This window comes from Dermacentor variabilis, chromosome 3 (assembly GCF_050947875.1).
Source record: "Dermacentor variabilis isolate Ectoservices chromosome 3, ASM5094787v1, whole genome shotgun sequence".
NCBI classification, from domain to species: domain Eukaryota; kingdom Metazoa; phylum Arthropoda; class Arachnida; order Ixodida; family Ixodidae; genus Dermacentor; species Dermacentor variabilis.
In genome coordinates, this window is record NC_134570.1 from 109,932,287 (window position 1) to 109,954,823 (window position 22,537).

Genomic DNA, 22,537 nt, shown 5'->3' on the forward strand with positions numbered 1-22,537 from the left:
GTCCCCGACGATCGGAGCAGAAACTCCAAGGAAGGTATTCTGTAAAAGTCCACCTAGCGGACATGTCCATTTCATCTGCTTCTGAAGTGCCGATTGGCTTTGTCGCCTTGCTGCTGTGGACCCGCAGCCCAGCCCAGCCAATCAGACGAAACGGACATGTCCACTAGTGGACTCTTACAGAATACCTCCCCTGGAAAAGGGCGTTCTACGCCGTTTCCTCACGGCCACTGCTGCTCGCCAAGGTCATTTGACAGACGTTCCAGCTATTTGCTGGGTCATCCCAGAAAGCAAGAAGCGCCAGTTTGAGTCAAGCGCGACAATCCCTGTTTGCTTGAGTGTGTTCAGCGAACAAAGATACCGGAGTGATTAAGCGCACGCTCGCCCTCAACGCGGATCCTTCGGCGACTTCGGGCGTTCCGATTGGACGAAAGTGTGATGACAGATTTCCCTGGTCTAGGGATCTAGGAAGGACCGAGGGGATTTAAGCAGACATTTTCAGCTCCTCAGGGTGTGCTTCAATTTAGTGATGATTGATTGCTGAGACGCAACGTTCTCCGCTCCTCATGCAGATATTGTAAATGAACACCGAACTCCTCGTTCTCGATGAGAACGTCCTTAGCGTGAATGAGTCGTACGACGGCATAGTCCAGTTACCATTTTTTACATGCTCCAACCCAACTCTTACAAGGCATACCAAAATATTTGGATCAATAGGCTTTCCTGGTAATGTATGGTCATAAGGAGGAAGTCAACTGCAGGTCAGCCGCAAGCCTATTGAAATTACATTTCAGATGTACTCTATTACGGACGGTCTAGTTGGTTCACGCTAAACAGCTACGTGGAGTTTCTTGCTATAAATGTTGATAATATACACTATGTACTATCTTTCTTTCCGCCAATCTTCTTGAGCTTTGCACAGTATGTTACTTGTAAAATTAGGCATTGCTAAGACAGCAGGAGATATTCGTTCAACAAAAGCTAATTCTTTCAAACTATTCGATGGTGCCCCAAGTGCTTTAATGAGTGCGCCCCCAGCTTGAGTTAGGAGAGCCTACGCTCGAAAGCGTTATCCAAATACCAGCGTGAATGTTAAAGCTACAAGAGAAACACTCTGTCTCGCGGACTATCGCGAGAGATGTACCGAGAATGTGCTGACGGCAACGTCAATATCAGTGTAACGAATTGCTCTAGCAGCGGCACTGATAAGCAAAGGATGACCAGAACACGCAGTTTCACTCTATCCCCTTGATTTAGCTTTTGTTTAGTCGCGGTCAGCGGATATGGCCGAGGGCTCTACATCGACTGAATGACGCCGTGCTTGCCCCAGTGGATCGGTCCATTTATTCTCATCATTGAGCCAAGGACATGAGCCGCGTATGCTGGCACTTGAAAAGAACTTGTATTTGGCCTGGTTGGTATTTATTGCATATCTTGTGACAGCATTTTAACGAATAGTTACAGCATCTTAGCCATTTTTGGCCAACTCGGTAAAGGGATTTCTTTTACTCAGGAACTTCCAATCGGAAATTCCCTGCGTTTTTTAGACCTAAGCATTTCGTTTGCTAAAGACCACGCGTGCTGGCAGTACTTCGCTCGGTCACAGCAGTTTGGTGTCATGTGACTCCTCCCAGTCAAGGATAGTAAAACGAGAAGTAGCGACGCTCTGTTTAGAATTAGCTCTTCGGAAGTCGTACGTGCAGAGGATGCAGCTCGCATTTGACAATGAGATTTCCCGTCTTAAGACGGCAGGGTTCCCTGACTCGACGGTAACGCCAGCGGTGGAAACCCTCCTTCAGAAGGTAGAAGGCTCTAGGAGCAAAGCAACGGTGAGGACGACTACTATGGCCGCCACACCTAAAGTGGTACCGTACATTCACAGGGTCACTCGCAACACAAGGAAGGTGGCTGGCAGGTTTGGAGTCCCCCTTGTCTTTTCAGCCCCTTTTAAGCTGGCGCGGCTCCTCCCTCGCACCTCCGGTGATCCTAAAAGAAGGCAAGGCTGCGGAAAGAACCATACCAAGCCGTACGCCAAAGGCAATGTAAGAGCTGTGTATGAAAAATCCCCCTGGTGTGTGGCAAGTCTTACGTAGGGCAGACGGGACGGTGCCTGAATGATCGAGCCAGGGAACATGAACAAAAGTTTACTAAAGATGAATTGGCGCACTTGCCAGCGCACTGCAATGCCTGCCCCCCTGTAAACCACGTTTTAAGGAGAGAAATATTCTGGGAAGAATCCACACTCTAAAAATTTTAACACCCTTAAGGGTGTAAATGACTTGTCCCATGGGTGACACCCTTTTTGGGTGTATTGTTACACCCCAAGCAAAGGGGGCAAATTAACACCCCACAACAGAAGGGGTGTTAAAATGACGTCACCTCGCCTATGGGTGTAAAACAAACAACACCCTTTCTATATGGGGTGTAACACAGGCACCACCCTTTCAATATGGGTGTAGCATGGACAACACCCTTCCAAAAGGGTGTTATCCCTGCAAGTATTTTAGTGTTCACTACAGCCATGTAGTTAATGGGCAGACTAGCTGTTGTGAATGCTGCCTAGCCTTAGCTATGGTACTACCTTGTTCAGTATGAGCCAGAATCTGTGAGGCGTCGTCATATTGCGCTTCTGGTCCGTCATGTGGTAGCATAACGTGCGACCCTTTCAGGCAAACAATTTAAGGTTTCGCCATTGCAGCAAGGCACACACGCCATGCTTTTCGTAATCTTCCTCTGCAGTGATAGTACACTGCCGGCAGGATGCAGAGCGCAATAACAATGCGCGCTGCACTAAGGACACAGGATCTCCCGCACCTTGGTGCACCAGTACTTATAACCCCGTGGAAACAGCACACAGCCAAAAGCATGGTTACATGCATTTCAGAAATAATTAAAAACCTCCACTTTTCTTGGTCAAAAATTTTCGCAACACCAGCTCGACCATGAGGGAAAGACACCATAGCTCGTTGTTGTAGCTCATATTGAATGCAATAGAGCGCAAGCAATGCATAGATTGGCGACGGTAACAAGTGCAGTACTACAGAAGCATACGTTTGCCTGTCAAGCAGTTTTATGCCGTTTTAAGCACACACTTTATATCTCTATTCATCAAAGCTGTCATTTATCTCCACGGGATGCTTCTACTAGTACTTTCGCACATATGACTTAAAGGTAGCACTGAAAGGCAAAGAACAAAGTGCTTCCACGTCGAATAATGTTTCAGCATTTACAAACAAAACAGCATGTGTAGCTGTGCGTGCTGTTCCAATATATAAGCATGCACTATTTACTGAAATATATGTATGCTCCATTTACTTCCAGTGACCTGCTTATACCCAATAATTTAGTTTATTTTTCACCATGTGCTTGCATTGAATATTCCACAGGCATGGTAAGTTAATCTACCAGAATAACTATCAACTAGTCTAAGGTTACCTAACCGAACAAAATCATTGTAAAATTTGTGACAAAATGTCAGAAGAAAAGTATTTATTTCATTAAAGAGAAATGGTTACATAATAATATTTGCACATTTTAAAAGTAAAAAAGGAAGATAAGGAGTAAAACCATACCAGTACAAAGACATAAGCACCGAATAATGGCACAGCCTTGCTCAATTAAATTTTAAGCAGAACAGTTTTTTTAAATAACCTCACCACGAACTATCACATGTTCTCATTCGAAAAGCACTGCATGTTATTATAAAGCACAAAAATAACCGGTCACATAAGTAAGAACAAGTCTGAGTGTGTCTTTAACACAAGGATATAAAGTTGGGCGAGTTGGTACAGTAACATGATCTTGTATTGTAGCGCGAAGTGACACGGACACAGACCAGAAGCAGACAGGATGAGCGCTATATATATATATATGTGTGTGTGACTGCAAGAAACCGCAGCACATGTAAATGAATATTGAATACATAGTAGTAACCTGAAGACGACAAACAAAAGCCATCAGCCATCAACTGCGCGGCAAATCTGAGTGCAAGCTATTCTCTTGTCAAGTATAGCTGTAGGCATTGCGACCAATGTGCTCCCAAGATGCATGAGGCATTAGTCATTGCAGAGTTGTACGGACATGACAATCCTAGGATGATTATGTTCTTGAGGCTTTTTCCCCACTTTCCATCTTTTGAAACTAGTATACTTCAGTCATGAAAACAAAAATGCTACAACTGGCCTGTGATAAGTTTTGCGTCTTATTTCCTAGCAGCTCATTGAAAAGAGCCACGATGAGAAATTCAAATGCTGTTACCTCATCAGACATTCAAATTTCTTAAACACAAACAAAACCAGATAGGCATTAGAGCGAGCATCACTTAAATGCATTACACTGGTTTAAAGTTATTGCACCACTTTGTGCCAGGTAAAAATGTTAGAAACATCAAAAATGTTAAGATTCTACGGCCAATCGTGAAAACTAAATAAAAAAATCATTAAGCTTTCTTAAACGGGTACAGGAGCTTTACACTGGCCGTCTTGGTGATTGACACACAGATAGATGAGCCGCCATTCCACTGAGACGAGAATGTTGAGGGCTTCGCATGGAAGTCTGCGAGACACTGCAGAGTAGTTCTTGGTCCACATGAAGGAGGTTGCTTGCATACACATCTGGGCCACCATACTGAATGCATGGTGTTACCGGAACCTTTTTCCCCTGCACTGTGGTAAAAAGCATGGTTAAGTTTATACGATATTTAATATGCAAAAGAAGAGGTGAGGCATGCAGACAGGACACGAGAGTAGAGAAGTGAACACGAACGCGAAAAACATGAGAAATTTCATTAAATTGTTTTATTAGATAAAATTTTTATACTATGTGTCATTCATTATGAGGGTTCATAACCGCAACATATTTAATATATAATCAGGTAGAATTATCAGCTTGGTCAGTTTGTACAAACTCGTTTGAGGCAAGAAATCAAGTTTTGCAAACACAACCTCAACATTCTTGATTGAAAAAGGAACACCTCAGATGACATGCAGTCCTTTGAGTGGGAATTGCAAAGTTCAAGAAAAACAAATTAAAACTCACAGACCGATCTTGAAAAAGGAATAAGCAGCTGCTACTGCAAAAAGCGAATTAATTGACACGTTTTAGTAGCACAAGGGCATCTTTGGCCAATGAGCGCCAAGTCTATACTGCAAAAGATAAACTTAGTGCATCTTTACAAAGCAAATATATAAAGATGACTAATGCCTCTCTGCACTACAGTTGCTTTGCTCTAGCGTGAAGTCATTTTAATGCATGCACACGTACATACACACGCTACACCCAAGTGTAACGGCTGCAGAATTAAAATTGGGCAGCAACAAAGTCGCAACCTTTAACCATTGATCCCAAGCTCTAGTAGTGACTGGAGGTAGTACCAATATCGCCAATGATGAGTCGCAATCTTTCTGCCCAATGTTATGCTGCTCTTATTGTCAAAGATGAGTTACAGTCGGCATTGAGGGAAAGCTGCCCTCAAGAGCAGCTCTAATTTTTGTGTTATTTCTAACCAGAGACCAATGAAGTAATATATTTTTAGAATGAGAATGACACCGAAAAATTGAGCACGTAAGAAATTTGGAAAATTTGGTACATTTTTCCGGGATTAACTTGGGGGTTAACGGCTAAAGCGACAATCCAGAAACTAGAACAAGTTTTGACATGTTTGCTACCAGTGAATGCTAGAAAATATGTTGGCATTCTGTAGTTTTGTCCAACAGTGCAAAAGGGATTCTTAATAACTGAGGAAATAAATGGAAAAGTATCATGAAGTATATTTCGTGAATGTAATGCTGTATCACTCAACTTCTGTTACTTTATAATCTCCACTTGATTAACCTCCACTTTCTGAACTAGTTCAGGAGGTGCTGCATTTCACTACTCATTCCACCAGTTCAACGTGGCAGCAACTGCACGTTGTGATTTGTTTTACTTAGTGCAGGCTTTGTGCAGGGCGAGTTCACAGCATTCCCTGCACTTGGCCGAAAGGTAGTGCATGTTTACGCAGCAGGTGTGGTGCCGCTTCTGCACGAGCGAGGTGCAGAAATCAGAGTTCATACAATTGCTAGAGGGAACTCTGACGTTAGTGTCCACAGGAGATCAAACAAGAACGCCTGTACCAGCATGGAAATTATGGAAAGTACATGGATTTGCCTAAACTTCGTCTGTTTGGCTTCAAACGGCTTTGTGACTTTGTAAACTAGTCATTTTCAACAATATACTGTGTAACAAATAAATAAGCATTAAAATCGTCCGACGACAGGATTCAAACACAGGAACTCTAGAACAGAAGTCTGATATTGAAACCATTAAGCCACGGAGGCATGTAACGACAAGCGAGTGCAACGCTCTGATGAATTTATCGCGGGCATACCAGTGCCTTGAGACTCTTGGCGCCTTTCGATTTGGCCACCTGGACAAGCTCAATCGTTGCAATTAATAGCAATTGTGCATGTTGGCGCCGTCTTCAGCACTTCGAAGAGTATAGACTGCGCTGAAATTTACGACAATAAGATTTATATAGCGTATAATATACGAAGCCACAAGAACGTCTGAATTCACAAGCACGAATATCAGACAAATCCATGTGCTTCCCGTCATTCCCATGGTGGTACGAATGCAGCGCCTGAGCTCCCTCTAGTAATTACTGTAAGAAACTTTGGCAGAAATAACCGAAGTGCCTCGCATTTTGTTCTGGAGTAATAAACTAAGTTTTGCTGGTCCCATAAATCTTACTGGTCATTAATTCCAAGTTTTAGTGCAGTCACATGTCTAGTAGACAATTGTGGTATTTTGCATAAACATTGCAAAGCCAACTGTGATGAATGTTCACTCTGGTAAATTGTTTATGATCGAGTAGCATAGACTACTGAAGCAATCTCTGGAAGCCAAGTGAAGTAATTTTCTTATTAGCAGCCTTTAAACAGCATTCGAGCATATGACACATGCACCTCAGATATGCAGATATTTCCTTGACTCAGCAAGAAGCGATGCTTCATGTTCCACGAGGCTACTTCTATCAAAGCAGTATTGGTGCTCTCTAAAAACAATTCCAATGCAGATGATCCAAATATTTTTCAGGGGCAACAGTTATGCCTGAAATCATGCTAGATTAGTTTTTTTTAAACACATGCTCAGACCATGTTAGAAGTGCTTCTTAAAATCCTCCTATTTATTAGACTAGTCATATATCTGTACACAAAGGCTACTAATTAGGTCCCATGCTATATCATCATCTTAAAACTTCACTTCGTAATACATATGCTGTGATAAGATTTGAGACCACATTGAGATGCTGAACAAGGTGAATTCATTATTTTAAAATGAAGCTCCTGTTCTTCCAAACGAGAAGAAAGGCTACTGAGGGTCAAAATTTTTCTGAATCACAGCTGGAAGATGCCAGGGAAGGCACGTGGAAACTTATTTATAATTTTCTATTTAAATGTAGAAATGATAAAGGGAAATGAAAATTGTCAAAAACAACCAGGCATGGGGGGAGAATGAACCTACAGCCTTTGCATAGGCATGCGATGCACTAACCACTGTGCCACCGAGGCAGCATTCAACCGTCCACAATGGTCCCTCAGATTGTCGACGCTCGAACACGGCCGTAGTACCCCAGTGGTTAGTATAATCACATGCGTAATGTGAAGGTTATGGGTCCGTTCCTCACCCACAGCTGGATATCTTTTAATCCACTTTCACTTACCTAGAATTTATCACTTTTATACTTCATATAAAAAACTTAAAACATGTTCCTGTATACTTTCCGTGGCCTCATTATCTGCTGGCTTCTTCCAGTTCTGTTACTTCCAACACTTATACATATTCTAATCTGGTAAGTAAACAGTTTTGCATGATGCTGGAATGCAATATAATACATTATTGCGGGGCCGTGTTATGTAGAATGCCTTACATTGCCCAGGCAAGGTGTATTAATGTCAATCTGAAAAAAAAACAATTCCCACTCCAGGCAGAAATGCTGTGTACTGCTGTGTGCAACAGGGTTTAACGAAAACAACTTGTTCAGAAATAAAGCCACCAAACAACGAGGAAATATGAAAACTAGATGAAAATTTGTGCAGTTGCATGTTAAAAATTTACCACAGCATCAGATGAAGACATAATGAAGGAAGCGCGAGGATGGTTTATTTTGGACACACGAGGCAATATACTTGAAAGATGCATATGAGCTTACACGTGGAAAAATATTGTTTATGTAGCAGCTAAACTACGAACAGGCCTAGAACACACTGATACAAGGTGTCGAGCATGTAAATCTTATCATGCCCTTAAGTCAAAGAAACATGGCTGTTTCTCATGATTCGCTACACATAATTGAGGTTTTTAGCGCACGAAAAGGGACGAAAGACAGTGGCGAAACGAGGACACAGCGCTACACATGGCTGGCTCACACAACTTAGCCACTTCTATATATGCCTTGTAATTACCAGGTGGTCTGTATGACATGTGCAAGCTTTAAATATGTACAAGTGCCACGTAGCTGGACAGCACCAAGGTAATGTCGTTTGCCATCGTTTTGAGAAAGTGAAACCAATTCTTGCATTTTTCCTAATTAGGTAGTTAGTTATTAAAGATTATTTAACTGCTGAATTATATTCAAAGCAAAAGTGTCAGTGCGAAAATTGTAGAGCATCCTGAAAAATTCCCAATCCAGCTTTCTACTGCTCAATAGGTGCAACAAATTTTTTTTTCAGGCTTGAAAGAAGCCAGTGAACACATGCAAGAAGTGCCGTGCAACTAACCGCTCGTGCACCTGAACACCGTTTGGCTCCTCCTTTCATGCTTGAAAAAAACTTTTTGAAAAGAATATTTTACAAATCAATTATTTATTATTGACTATGTTTTAGGCAAAATGCATGAAATAGTGTGACTGCCACCTCCATTTTCGGCGACATGAATTGACTCCATTTTCATGTCCAAATCCAGCTATACATGGTGCGTGTTTTGAGCTGGTTTTGTAATTTAGGCTGGTTTTGACTAATTGAAGCTTCGCAGCCTAATAATGCAGTCAGCCTAAAAAGAAATTGGTACATAAACGGTCGCTGTCAGTACTCCATACTCCTTTAACTTAGTGCAAAGTGCTTGTGAGCCAAGAAGTTGGTAGTTCTAAGCAGTATTTCTCATTTTGACCTGGTGTAATAGCCCACTTACTATGATGCCATGCTGCTCAGTCATGCTGGTCCCAGCTTCAATCTAGGCCATGGCAGCTGCCCTCCAATGAGGGTAAAATGCAATAACGCTTATGCACTTAGATTCAGGTGTACATTAAAGAAGGCCAGGTTCCCAAAACTTCAGGTTGTGACTTTGGAATGTAAAAGCACATAATTTAATTTTAAAATCTAAAGGTGCTTTATTAGGAGCAGGGGCATCATTTTGAGCTTTTACCGCACTGCCATGGCACCAAGAAGCACCAAGTAAATAAAAACAATTTCTTAGACAATGTACATATCTTGCAAACATTTACAAACACCTCTCTGCATGCACCTCTGTTGCTGTTATATTTAGATCCGTATGCCAAGGCGGGTTATGATGTTAGGACATGTTTCAAACTTGTTTTTTTTTACCGCTTTAAAGTTGTTGGTTATTTTGCATCTCATTGTGTGTCGAACGCACATTTCAGCGCATCAATTTCTTCAGAAAGTGCACTCCTCTTTATTTATTTGTGCATGCAAAAAGGGTTCAGAAGAACTGCTTTCTGAAAGTCTGTATAACAAGCAAAAAACAATTCTATGTAGGCTGCACAAAGAGAAAGGATTGGTTTGTAAATATGTTATTTAGTTCTTAAAAAAAGAGGCAGCTGTCAGTATTCTGTTCCAAAGTAAAGATTGCCCCTACCTGGCTCTGCTTCATTTTCCGATGTTGATGGTCCATTCTGGGGCACTCAACTGATAGGCTGCACTTTGGCGATGTCGGGTGTGCTGTCACCAGGCCCAAGGTCGATCGACATCCTCACCAAAAGTCGAGTCCAAACGCTATAAAAGAAATATCTCATCATTTTGCTATCAGTTTTGTCATCTTGCGTGTTTCACACACGGCCGTCAGTGAAATATTTCGTCACTTGGATACTGAAAGAAATTCAAGCATTTTCTGGCAGCCAAGCTGATGATGATGATGTGTGGTGTTTTATGGCGCAAGGGCCAGGTTTGGCCAAAGAGCGCCATGACAAGTGGTAATGTTGACGATGTATTATGGAAGATGCGACTTGGCTGTAAACTGGCCTAAAAATTGTTGCTGTAAAGTGCGTAAAATCTACGTGCTATAAAATTATGGCGATGACTAATGACGAATACTATGAACATTAAAATCCATCGTGGAAGAATGATGCAAAATATAAAATATATAGGATGGTAAAACTACTTGGAGCGCTGCTGCCTCGCCAGAGCCCTTGAAACACAAGGACCTAGAAGCATGTGCTATACGAAAGAGCTATCACAGCGGCATCCTCTGAAGAGAGGACGGCAGCCAAGCTGAATATACAGTAAATGGAGAACATTAAAGAGCAAATGCAGTTGTCATATTAGATTGATCAAGTACAGCAGAAATGGAAAATAAATCAGTGATACTGTGTCTGTTGGCTTTGAATGCAAGAAACGTAAAAACAGGAACTTGCAGCCACGCCACTTTGAATTTCCCGCGTTAGCTACACCTCACAAGTTTGGCATCGTCCGGTACTCGGGGATAGTAACCGCTTAAAATCAAGATGAACGAGCGTCGGCATAAATTAACAGGATACTTAACCGGGCAATATTGGCGCATAAAACAACTCACGTAGCGGAGCTACTGTCAATTACCCGATGACGCATCTGCGGGCGGTGCGGTTTGGGCGAACAATTCAAAAAGGAATGAGAGTTTCACTTGTTTCACGCCTACTAAGCTAAGACAGAATTTGAGTTTCTTACTAAACTATACTAGATATTTACGCTCCGAATAAAACGCTGGAAATTTTGTTACGTCACATTGCATACGTATGAAAGTGAGGGAATTGCTTTTATTGTATTCTGCCCAGACGGCATGTAGCAGCTACCACTCTCATGCAACAAAAGCATGAAAGTGGTACTCGTGACACCGAAAACAAACATAAACAGCGCCAATGTTACGCCCTTTGGAGTTGGAACTAAGCACGATCAAGCCAGTTAGTTTTCTAGCTTTCATAACGCCATGAACACGACCAAACATCGAGCGAAACAACTCTCTGCTCTCGAAAATTGTTACCGCTTGTATTTATATACCTATCGCTGCCACAAGAAAAAGTCAATGGGCTAGCTGTCCACAAGCCGCAGATTAGACTGACAGCAAGATATTACAGTAACGTAAAACAATTTCCACGCTGACTTAGCAGCCGCGGTGTGCTCTAAGTGCCAAAGTTCTCGTTTGCCGCTCGAAATTCACACCATGATGACGGGCGCTGCATCTTTCACATGAAATATTGCACGCTTTGCTCCGGAGCTCAATAGGAGGGCGAAACGCATTTGCACGTACCTGAAATCGGCATGCCGGAAACCCGTCGACGCTTCCGAGAACGGGGCGCACAGCCATACACACCCGTACGGCGGCTTGACTTGGACGTGAGGCACTTCTATCAAACATTTCACATGCGACATGTTTCACACCGATTGCGCGAACACCAGAAAATGACGCAGGCCGCATTGCGACGCCGAGCAGACGTGCATCCACTGATGAGCTATGTGCGTGGATTGCAGAGAACAAAACCATACAAAACGTCATGCGCGAGAAGATGGCGGCTCTCGTAGCGGAGACGAAGCGGACGAAGCAATGACGCGCGAATGAACGTTGCCAACCGTTGGTTCCGCGTTATGCCGGCGGTGGCGGCTTTAGTGGCGTGTGTTGCGGCTGTCTAATTTTTTATTCCTTTTCCCCAAACAGTATAGCTAAGATCAGTTCTTTGAATTTTTAACTGTGTCGTTTGACATTATCTTTGTCTTTTTATGTTATTAAGCGGCCAATTATGGCCTCCCAGGTTCGCGCGCGCCAGCTTCGCGCGCAAATCTCGGAGGCCATAAGACAACTCAGGAAATGCCGTTCTTGTCGTTGTTAACGTTTCTTCATCGTTTCTTCAACTGAGATAGAGAGGTAGTGTCCCTTTTCCCGGGGTCGGGAGGGGGCGATCAAGACGGCATCGCTCAGCGGGGGGCGGGGGAGTGGGGTTGGTGTTGGTTCTTATCGCGAAATTCGCGAACTCTGCGATTTTTTTTATAACGTAAGCATTTCTATACTTACCCAACAAGAAAAACCATCCGTCCATCAGTCCGTACCGCACGATATCTTTCAAAATAGAACCCGCAGCAGCGAGTGAATTCACCTACGTGCTAGCTCTCGCTTCAACGCGACCGAAGCGGCGAAAACACTGCGCTCACGAAGCTTTCAGCTTATGCCGCACTATGCGCTTTTCGCAGATCACTTTCAAGATATCAGTACGCGCGTCTGTTTTCAAAGCGAAGTAAACGGTGAGAACACAGCGCGTGAAGTTTTCAGCAGTGGGCACACTCTGTCCACAATGCAGTTCGCTTTCAAGATACGGTTCGCACGGCCGTGCCACAAGCAGCCGCCGCCGGAGAACGGTTGATAATGGTTCGACGCGGATGAGGAGGGCTAAAGAGCGATACCGGCTCAAAACGAACGGAACGTCACCAGCGCGCCTGGTCCCGTCACCTGCAGTAATTTGCTTGCGCCGCCAACCAGAGCAGCTCGTGTCGCCGCAGCGCTGTCGCTTATACTTGTCGGATCAAGTCTCATAACATTAATAACGACATGGACTGCGTGTAGATGAGGAAGAGTCACAATGCTCACGCGCACTTAGACAAATGCGAGAGGAGTTCCTGTGTGATTTTTGTTTTACCGGAAATGTGCAGTCAGCGGTGGGACCCAGAGTTGACAATGCCTGTAAAAGGGGTGCCAAACTTTTTTTTTTTTTGTGAGAGTCTTGCCCAGCTCCCAAAGATCGGCTCAAGCTAAGACTTACTGATGGCTGTATGTGTTTTTTTTTGTCGCATGCCCTCGAACCGCCACGAATCCTACAGTGTAATGACATTAGAGCAGTATTCACATGCATAGGGAAATGCAGCCGGTAATTGGGCTGCCTAAAGTTTGCGGCCCGGCGGCAGCTGCCCTCCCGACCCCCGTTTCCGTTGACAAGTTAGGGGGAGGGGTCTAGAGCAATCTTACACCTCCCTCCCCACAGTGGCGTAGCCAGAAAATTTTTTCGCGTGAGGGGGGGGGGGGGGTCCCAATTGACCGTGGAGGAGGAAGGAGCGGGGCCATTGCCATAGCAGCAAAAATTTTACTGTTAGTGAGCGTTACAAGTGCCCGGCGTGCCCCATTTGGCTGCGCCGCTACTAGCCCCCCACCCCCCCGCAATCGACGCAAATCGAGCTATCAGAACGTGCATGACACGTATGCATGACATACCATGAATGACATGCCGCGAAGCTAGCATGGATGTCGTCACATCATCAACATCATCATCATCAGCTTATTTTGACGTCCATCGCTGGACGAAAGCTTCTCCAGCGATCTCCAATACCCCTGTCTTGTGCTAACTGGTTCCACGTGTCTTCAAGTTTCCCAATTCCATCACGTCCACATTATTCTCTGCCGTCCTCGACTGTGCTTCCCTTCCCTTAGCACCCATTCTGCAACTCCAATAGACCAGCAGTTCTCGCCCTTACGCATTGCAATGTCTGCCCAGCACGACTTTTTCCTCTTAATGTCAACCACAATATCAGCTATCCCCGTCCGCTCTCTAATCCACATCGCTGTCTTCCAGTCTATTATCGTCATGCCTAATAATTTTCATTCCATCGCTCGTTGCGCGGTCCTCAACGTCTTCCCAAGCTTCTTTGGTAACTTCCAAGTTTCGGCCCCATACGTTTGTAACGGTAGAAAGCAATGGTTAGCAGTAAGCTCCCTGGTCATGATTTAGTCATGCCTGCCGTAAGCTCTCCAGCTAATTTTTTATTTTTGTTAATTTCCTTGATCAGAGGCCCCTGCGAGTAATTAACCTCAATAAGCGTATTTCTGCGCAGGTTCTAGAGGCTGACTGCCGACCATGACATTCGTTCTCTTGCCAGGCTGCGGAACATTACTTTTCTCTTCTGCATACTAACTTTCAATCAGACTCTTACGCTTTCTTCGACAAGGTCCTCAAACGTTTGTTGCAAATAGTCTGCAGCGTTACTGAGTATGCCAATATTATCTACAAACCGTAAGTTGGTGAGGTATTTACCGTTAGCCCTCACTCCTAACCATTCCCAGTCGAACTGGTTGCACACCTTTAAGTATTCAGTGATAGCATTGTAAATATTTTGCCATTGATCATATGAAGCCTTTTGCAGATATCTGGCTATGCAAAGTCTGCGCGTTAGTGTCATCCGTTCGATATCAACATTCGTGGGAAACTTCATTTTTGACCACTGTTCGGAGCCAGTGCGCTGCTGCCTAGATGTCCCGATCTAATCATTCCAGCTACCTAATTCAAGCGCAGGTAGCGCGCGTTTCATGTATAGCCAATATCAACGCCTTAACTGGCAATGTTCATTTATCATATACTGTAAGCTTGTTCACTCACTCCCTTATAATTAGGGTGTAAATTAGAAAGACTGGGGTGTTCCAAGGGTGTTTTCTTGTTGAACACTATTTTCCGTTAAAAAAGGGTGTTTCAAGGGTGTTTACAAGGTGAAAAGATGAATACACCCGCATTACACCCATAAGGGTGTGAAAATTTTAAGAGTGCAGCACCAGGCTGCACGAAAGAAAGAGGCGGGTTCGGTCGTTCTGCGTCTTTATTTCCTCCTGTGAAGGCTTTCAAGCTGTCCTTCAAAAAAGAAAAAGAAAGGCAGAACAGAAGAAAAAGAACAAGAAAGGAATATAAGAAAGACATCAGAATGCGAATGAGGAGCCGTTCTTTCATTGATTTTATTTAAGGAGAGGTTGCTCTACAGGCTGGTCTGCAGGTAACGCCGGCGACTCACCTTCTCTGGCATGATAACTTTGCTCAAAACGGCGGCCATAATTGATGCAACGATCAGAAAACACATGTACAAAGCTGCTAAATTTCATCTCCACATAATAAAATTCACGAAATAGAATTGTTCTTGGGTAGGTATAAATTAAGTTCTTCTTGATAACCATATTTCCAAGCCCGACATTCGTGAATACGGGTGAAAGAGCCATAGAAACACGAAGACTCAAGAAAACAGTAACATTCACTTCGACGAGCCATATACCGCGAAAGAGGTATACTTTGGTGCAAACCTATACTACATCAAAAGTGTGCCAAGTTGGTCAAGTTGACCACCCTGCTAGCAGGCGAACAACACAGTTAACAAAACGAGACGGAAAAACGGTGTTGCGTCGCTCTTGACCAACACCGTTTTTTTTTTGTCTGAAGTGTTCTATATGATAAATAAATAAATAGTACTCCGACGGAGTTTAAGGGGGTTACAGGAAATACCCACTACTCAAACAACGTGTCCCGACTATCAATCGCCGAATAAAACCAAGTGCATATTGCTCAATGTCGAGTTGAGCATCGCGAGTAATTTTTTTCCCGATTGAATGACTTAATTACGATTATTATCTAACTAGTAATATAAAATTGTAATTGTCAGAGTGGGAACAATGAAGTCGTAGACAATAAAGGAAACACTGAGATGGAATGTTTTCGATAAGCAAAATGTAAATTGCACGCTTACTTTCTATTTCTTTTCGTTCTTTTCAACAAAATTTAATTCAAAGAAATATCAAGCGTTCCTCCAAGTGAGCGTTGCAGCGTTTGGGGGAGCATTATTTGTTGCGCATTATCTCTATAAACATCCAAAAGCAATAATATATATTCCTAAGCGAATGAAGCTAATAAGCCTCCGCCCACACGAATACCAGTTACAAATTATTTTATTTCTGTATCAATATCTCGTTGAAAATCATCACTTTGCAAATTCACAAAGCCGGTTGAAACCACAAGGACGCTGTTTAGGCAAATCCATGTGCACTATCCTTTATTACGATAACTGTCTTCGACCAACTCCCCCAGCAACATATTTTACTGCACTCATAATTTCTATGCTGAGTGAACCACGATGCTCACCGCTCCAGTGGAAAACAGCTCCATATTTCGCTCTAGTGGGCTTTATAGAAAACTTTGCGGGTAATAATCCCGAGGCTTAACCAAATCCCGACCATCACCGGCCCTTCTGTGTTTACGAAACCCACTGCGCATTGTTCAGACACACACACGCCTCCTCCCCCCCCCCTTCACACACACAAAGTGGCTTACATTTAACGTACTTATCTGCTCGTGTACTTCTAGCTCGTATAAGTTAGGTCTATGCCTTCGTGCTTTACCTATTTGCCACTTACGTTCTCGTTCGATCAAGCGCCCTAATTGTGCCTTACGCAAATTACGCACGGGTGTATTCCGACCCCGCATTTGTAACACTCCTACTAGGGGGGGCTTTCAAGGTATTAAACGGACGTCAAGCTATATAAGTTCCCCCCAACCAATATGTCCTCTCGCTCCAACTTACATTCTTCCTCTCAGAGGTAAACGCAGGACTCGGTTTCACTCCTCTTCTCTCAAGTGTCGCGCGCGCGTCGGCTAATGCACTCCGGCCGCCCCACCACTTGATACCTCGGGGCATTCGCGCCTCTTGCGCGTCGCCGATCACGCATGCACTCGCTGTCGCTTGCGGCTCCTGCCCGCACGAGCGGCGGGGTTTTTTTTTCGCAGCGGCTCGCACCGTGCCAATCGTCGCGGAGTGCACTCCAATGGTATTGCGCCCGAGAACCGTGCAAACAAACACCGCTCGTTTCCCTGCGAAGAGCTGTGCGACTGTGCCGCCCGCATTGCCCTCGGCGCGAGTGCGGGAGTGCAACGGGAGAAAATAGTTTCTAGTCACGCCTTGGTTGTCGCCGAGCGCCTATGGAAATGCGTTTGGTATGAGCCTTCGCTTTGTCGATATAGATTGCTTCGTGACCGCTTTTTCCGTCTTGTCCTTTGGCTGTAGGTAGTTTATACACTTCCCGTAAACGGATGTCATTAGCGAGTCATTGGACTATATAGCGGTCCGTATAGCTTTCCAGGTGGGTTGCTTGCAGAAAGACCGTTCGGTCGACGAAAAAAATTCGCGGTTCCGCCCGAAAGGGGAAGCACCGATTGCGATAGCAAATTAGTAGATAGCTGTACGAAGTAAGGATGGTAGATTTGTCGGCCGTATGAAATTGCAAACATTCGCTTACTAACTATATTAGCAATGATAGAACGTGTATAAGCGTGACTCAACGAGGACGTAGAAAGAAACAGACACACGGAGACAGCGCTATCTTGGTGTGTCTGCTTCTTTCTACGTCCTTGTTCAGTAGCGCTTACCCATTCTATCATGAATTCTAAGCAACTAGCCCGTCAACGGGTTTTAACTAACCAGCTTGATGTCGCGCGCGCACGGGTAAACATGAACATATCTCGCTCGATGACAGCGAAAACTGTCTGTGAAAATGGTGGAGTTAGGAATCGCGGCAGCAGTCGCGAGCGAATTGACCTCCGTGTATCTGTCGTTTCAACGCGAACGAAATGTCAAAAGCACAGCGCATGCGGAGCAACCGGCACTACGCGCACTCTGAAACGTCGCAGATCGATTTGAAGATGAGGCCCGCGCGGGCGCGCACTTTGGCCACGTCGCAGATCGCTTTCAAGACACACGAGCGCCGGAAACGCTTCCCTAGATCGTCCGCCACAGGCGTCTACTACGACGTCCGTGGTTAGCGTGGCCAACGCCGTAGTAGACGCCGCGGTTGTCTCCACTCGGTACGGAGCGGCGGGCGAGGAGGAGATCGAGGCATCCTAGAAGCCGCCGGAGGAGAACGCCCCTCCTCGCTCGTCTTAGGGCCGATTTACGCTCGAGCCGCCCATCGCCGCAAGCCGCACCGCACGCGTGCGGTCGCGCGTAAGATTCCACGTATCAAACACTTGTGCACAAATTTCGGTTTACAATGTGTAAGGTATACACTGTGCACACAGTGTAAATGGTAATTTGTGCACGAGTGCTGGATACGTGCAATTTTTCGCGCGACCGCAAGCGTGCGGTGCGTCTTGCGGCGATGGGCGGCTCGAGCGTGAATCGGCCCTTACCCCCCTGCCTGGCGCGCCACAGGAGAGCGCATGCATCTGGGCAGCGTTCCTCGCTCGCGCACGCGAGATTGAACCGTGTTCGCCGGCTCACCCTCACATGCTATCACTCATACGGAACATCACGGCGACGGCAGAAATGCACCGGGAATGTCCATATAGTTACTATCGCAATAAAGTCTATTGTCGAGAGTCTACAGACTGTCTGTATAGGCAACCTACAGACTTAGCAGAAGACGCCTGTAGACATTTTTGCATATGGAGCACTGTTGCGACGGTTATGTGCACGTCGTTCTTCTATAACGTGGAAGCAACATATCACAGAGAGGACTGGGAGGAGGAAGCAATGGTGTACCACTCGGATAAACCGTGCAACGAGGGACAGACATGTGCACTCTTCGGATATCTTCAAGTCTCCTTAAGCTGACGTGAAAGTATTTTCTTGTTTGTTGCGATAGCAATTATATGGACACACACAGAGAGAGAGAGATAAGGAGAGAGATAATCATTTATTTAATTAAATGATGGCTCTAGGCCTATTCATGCGATATGAGAGGATACTTACTTATAAAAGTTAACGAGAGCAGGGCGAAAGTTTAGCCACCTGGACAAGGCGCGTCTACTAACATGCATAATACATAATGATGCAATTAAAACGAAGAAAACATTAAAAATGGTACGACATAGACACGAGAAAGTGAAGTGATGAAAAATTAATGAAAGGTGTAAGCGCGGGTACAGCCACATCACGTATATATATTAAGCATAGCAAATGTTCTAAAGATTACAATCTCTGTGCGAGCAATTAATTTATTTTTCAGTAAATATAATAACTCTCAAAGTATACTTGGGGAAATGACTTGCGCTCTATTTTATAACAAGACTGGGCAAGAACTAACCGAGGGACCGAAACTTGGCAACAGTTTGGACACTGAGAAAAAAGAAAAGACAATCTAATATAGCATGGTACAATGTAAATGCAAATTCAATTACCGGAACGAGGCTGATGGTCGTACCGCTATGAAAAAAAAAAAGAAGCAGATGGCTCGATGCACACCTACCTAGCAGCCATTCGCAGTCACTGAAAAACGACTTCGTGCGTGGTCCATATTCCGTGACAGCCGAAACAAACGTGGTCGTATATTACAACGGTCGCTCCCAACGAAAAAAAGAAGGACACAAAATACTCTGCGGCAACTACTACCGACTTTAAGAACACGCCACGTGTATGGAACAGTTTACAACGCGTGCCTCGCAAGCGTGTAGCTGCATTTGCATGCACAGCTGCCAACATCACGTTTGTTGGCGTCTCCCCCGTTGTAACGTTCGGCGGCGTGGTTAGCCAGCTTAATTGCTCGCTCGTTCTCTAACGGTTTCTCCTTTTGTAATCCTTCGCCAGACGCAGGAACACAGACACCCGAGGAGGGCTTTCTCGGAATTTCAACGAATGCCCAACGAACCCATGTCTGGTCCTATACACTGGTGGCTTTGGCAACTGTAGACTGATACCTGTACAAGTACGCTCCATTACCTCCATTAAGTGCTCGTGGTTTGTGGGTTTGTGTGCACGAAGTGTGCACTTGTCCTGGTGCACGCATAGGTCACACTATTGGTTTTAGAGCGTACGGGAAGAGGCGAAGTTCATGTATTAATTAAAGATCGTCTTTCTGTAATTGCTTGGTTTCTTTCTTGCAGCCACTTCCTGCTCTGTGAAGGTTACTGAGGAAGGAGGGGGGGGGGGAGGCTTCTTCAATGCCATCAATAAAAAGCCATCAGTGATTTAAGTGATCAGAGAAACTGCCACTCCTTGACCACGCGGGTGCATATACTCGGTGTGATAAAACGGAGAAATAAACGACTCCCTACGCTTGCTCCATACCCTTGCGCCCGCATAACTATACTTGTGCTCGTTCTTCCGTCGCAACTCTCTAAGTAACCATGCTAACACAGTGCCGCGATAAACTTGTGCAGCGAGGGGACACCGTACGAACGGAGAATACACCATTATAAGCTTCCAACCCAAAATTAAGGCAACGCCACCGGAGGGGCAGGGCCGATTACAAGAGCCGCACCTAAAGCGGAAGAGCACTGAAACATCGCCTTAACAGAAGGCCCCTCACACGAGAATGTGTGCTGTTTATCGTCCACTCAACATGTTAGATCACGTGTTGCCGTGCTGCACAAGTTAATCACGCGTAGAGACAACGGCGCACGAGCCGAACCACGCCGGCCGGTTTACCTTGCGTCTCGTCGCCGTCGCCACACGCGTCGTCCGTCGTCGCCGAAGACGACGCGCTCGAGCGCCGCTTCACCTCGAAGCCGCTCCCGCCGCAGTCCTTGCTCGGGGTGGCCGCCGCCGGCGATTCCACGCCGCTGGCGCGACTCGAGGAGCGGGAGTGCTGGACGACGATCTCGGTGACCGTGGTCACCTCGAACTCGACCACGCTGAGGGTGAGCATCTTGCGATTCAGAGTTCACCTTCGTCGCGCGACGAAGCTGACGAAGCAACGCGCCATGACGCGCCAGAACGGACGCTGTATCGGGCCGCACGGCGACAAAGGCGGTGCACTGTTTGCTCGAACCTCGGGCGTTGATTAACCAAAGGCTGCACAGGGTCTTTAAGACACTGACGTATGCGTGTAAAAGACCGTCTACTATGACGCAACAAGTGAAAACTTGGATTACACGAGCCACATTTCGGCGGAAAGGGGAGCGGACTGCACGCGTGACTGGCGGATGGTAATTGTGGGGGGCCACCAATGACGTGCTCGGTGTTCGGCGCTAGACAAGCTGGCTTTGCCGCAAGTTCACGGACGCGCTGTTATCTCGTGCTACGTCACCCAGGCAAGGATAAAGAGGACACGGTGTGCACCGATCGGCGTACAGCACCCGAAATAAGGTTCGAATATTTTCTCCTCTGCACCGTAAAACTTTGAAAATGCTGCCTCGTAGACGGAGGGGACTAAAACCTGACGTCACAGCGTCTTTAGCCGGCTCGCACTGTCGCTGGTGAGGCGAGACAACATAGCTCAATAATTCAATCAGTGTGTGTTATGTAATCCGAAGCAACGATTTATTTTGGGCAAACCGTTCCTTTTCATTACTCGTTCGGCTATCATTCAGACTTCCTAAGCGCATCTAAGCTGGCGCTCTCGCAGCTTGGCCAGCTTAGCTTCCTCACTGAGTAAATAAAGGCTGTTTTCAAAGCGAACTTGTTTCTGACAGGGCTTGAATATATCTGGCTATATGCTGCTCATACGGGCGTGCAAGGTTCAGCGAAGGTATCCTCCAGTGTATTCAACCGTGCCTGTAGCTCGTTACGTAGCAGAAGCAAAACCGTTTCTGACAGGCCGCCTTACTGTAGAGGCTCCTTTCGAACCGTACTGCTTAGACGAGTGCTTGCACCACAAACTACCCCCATCTACTCCGACGGTCTCATCCCGGTGGGTATACACCTAAATGAAAGGCTGTTACCTTACAGTAGGCGTTCATCGTCATCACAACCATATGTACATATATTTTGCATATCGACCTCAGTTGCATAGCTCTCACATAGATGTCTCCATTGCTCGAACTCTCAATATATACGTCTGGACAGCGTCGTTCATGAAAATGCAACACGTGCTCGTTCTACGGCGCCAGTGAATTCCATCGCTATAAAGCATCTCTCACATTCGAACGAGTAAGCTCTTAAAAAAAGAAGGATAATGGGATAGTTAGGTCATATCAAAAGAGACAGATCATCGTGTCGTCTCAGTAAGTCCTTTTGCCAATAAGGCAATTCGATGTATGTGTAGTACAAACATACTGACATGAAGAACGGGCCTCGCATGCGGCACCTGTATTAAAAAAGAAAAAAGCGTACGAAAGTTCGTAAGTTAAAGACGGCTCCGTCCTGTCGCATCCGTAGTGTGTTAGCGTTTTATGACAGCGCATTCATTTCGGACCATCAGAACGGGTGCCGGTATACCGTGGAGTATCATCAGCAGGCGACGCGAGATTCCACTGCTTCGCCACTCAACGCGAGGTAATATAACGCGAAAGAGTTAAGCAAAACGCCCACGCAAGACGGAAATGACGCCGGCGAAATAGGCGGCTCTAGTCGAACGAATCCCCGGTGAAATACGGCGTCCCGGCTCCGCGTTTCGGGAAGAGGCCATAAATTCCCCTTCGTAAAGTTAATTCAAAGCTCTTTCGGCGCGCTCGCGCGATTCGAGTCATATAGGTAGTAGGTATGCGCGGCGCTGCCGCCGTCTTCTCTCTTCGCCTTTACGTCGCTTCTCCCTACTCGTTCCGTCCGCGGACTTGGGTTTGTTTCATGTGCGACTACGACGACGAGAAGGAAGCGGAGTTCCTTTCTTTTACTGTTCTGCCTGGCTGTTA

At 45.5% G+C, this 22,537-nt stretch overlaps 1 protein-coding gene across 2 annotated transcripts in view; it reads right to left on the reverse strand.

Moving 5' to 3' along the window:
• The window catches only part of Liprin-gamma (liprin protein kazrin), a 248,475-nt gene that overhangs the window by 210,912 nt on the left and 15,026 nt on the right, over positions 1-22,537 (reverse strand). The window contains exon 1 of one of the 2 annotated variants that reach the window (XM_075686162.1): positions 20,394-20,948. The exons of the other annotated variant lie outside the window; for it this stretch is intronic. Coding sequence (XP_075542277.1) covers positions 20,394-20,613 — 220 coding nt within the window. The 5' untranslated portion in view covers positions 20,614-20,948. Of the gene's footprint in view, positions 1-20,393; positions 20,949-22,537 lie in introns of those variants that run through there. 2 annotated transcript variants of the gene reach the window in all.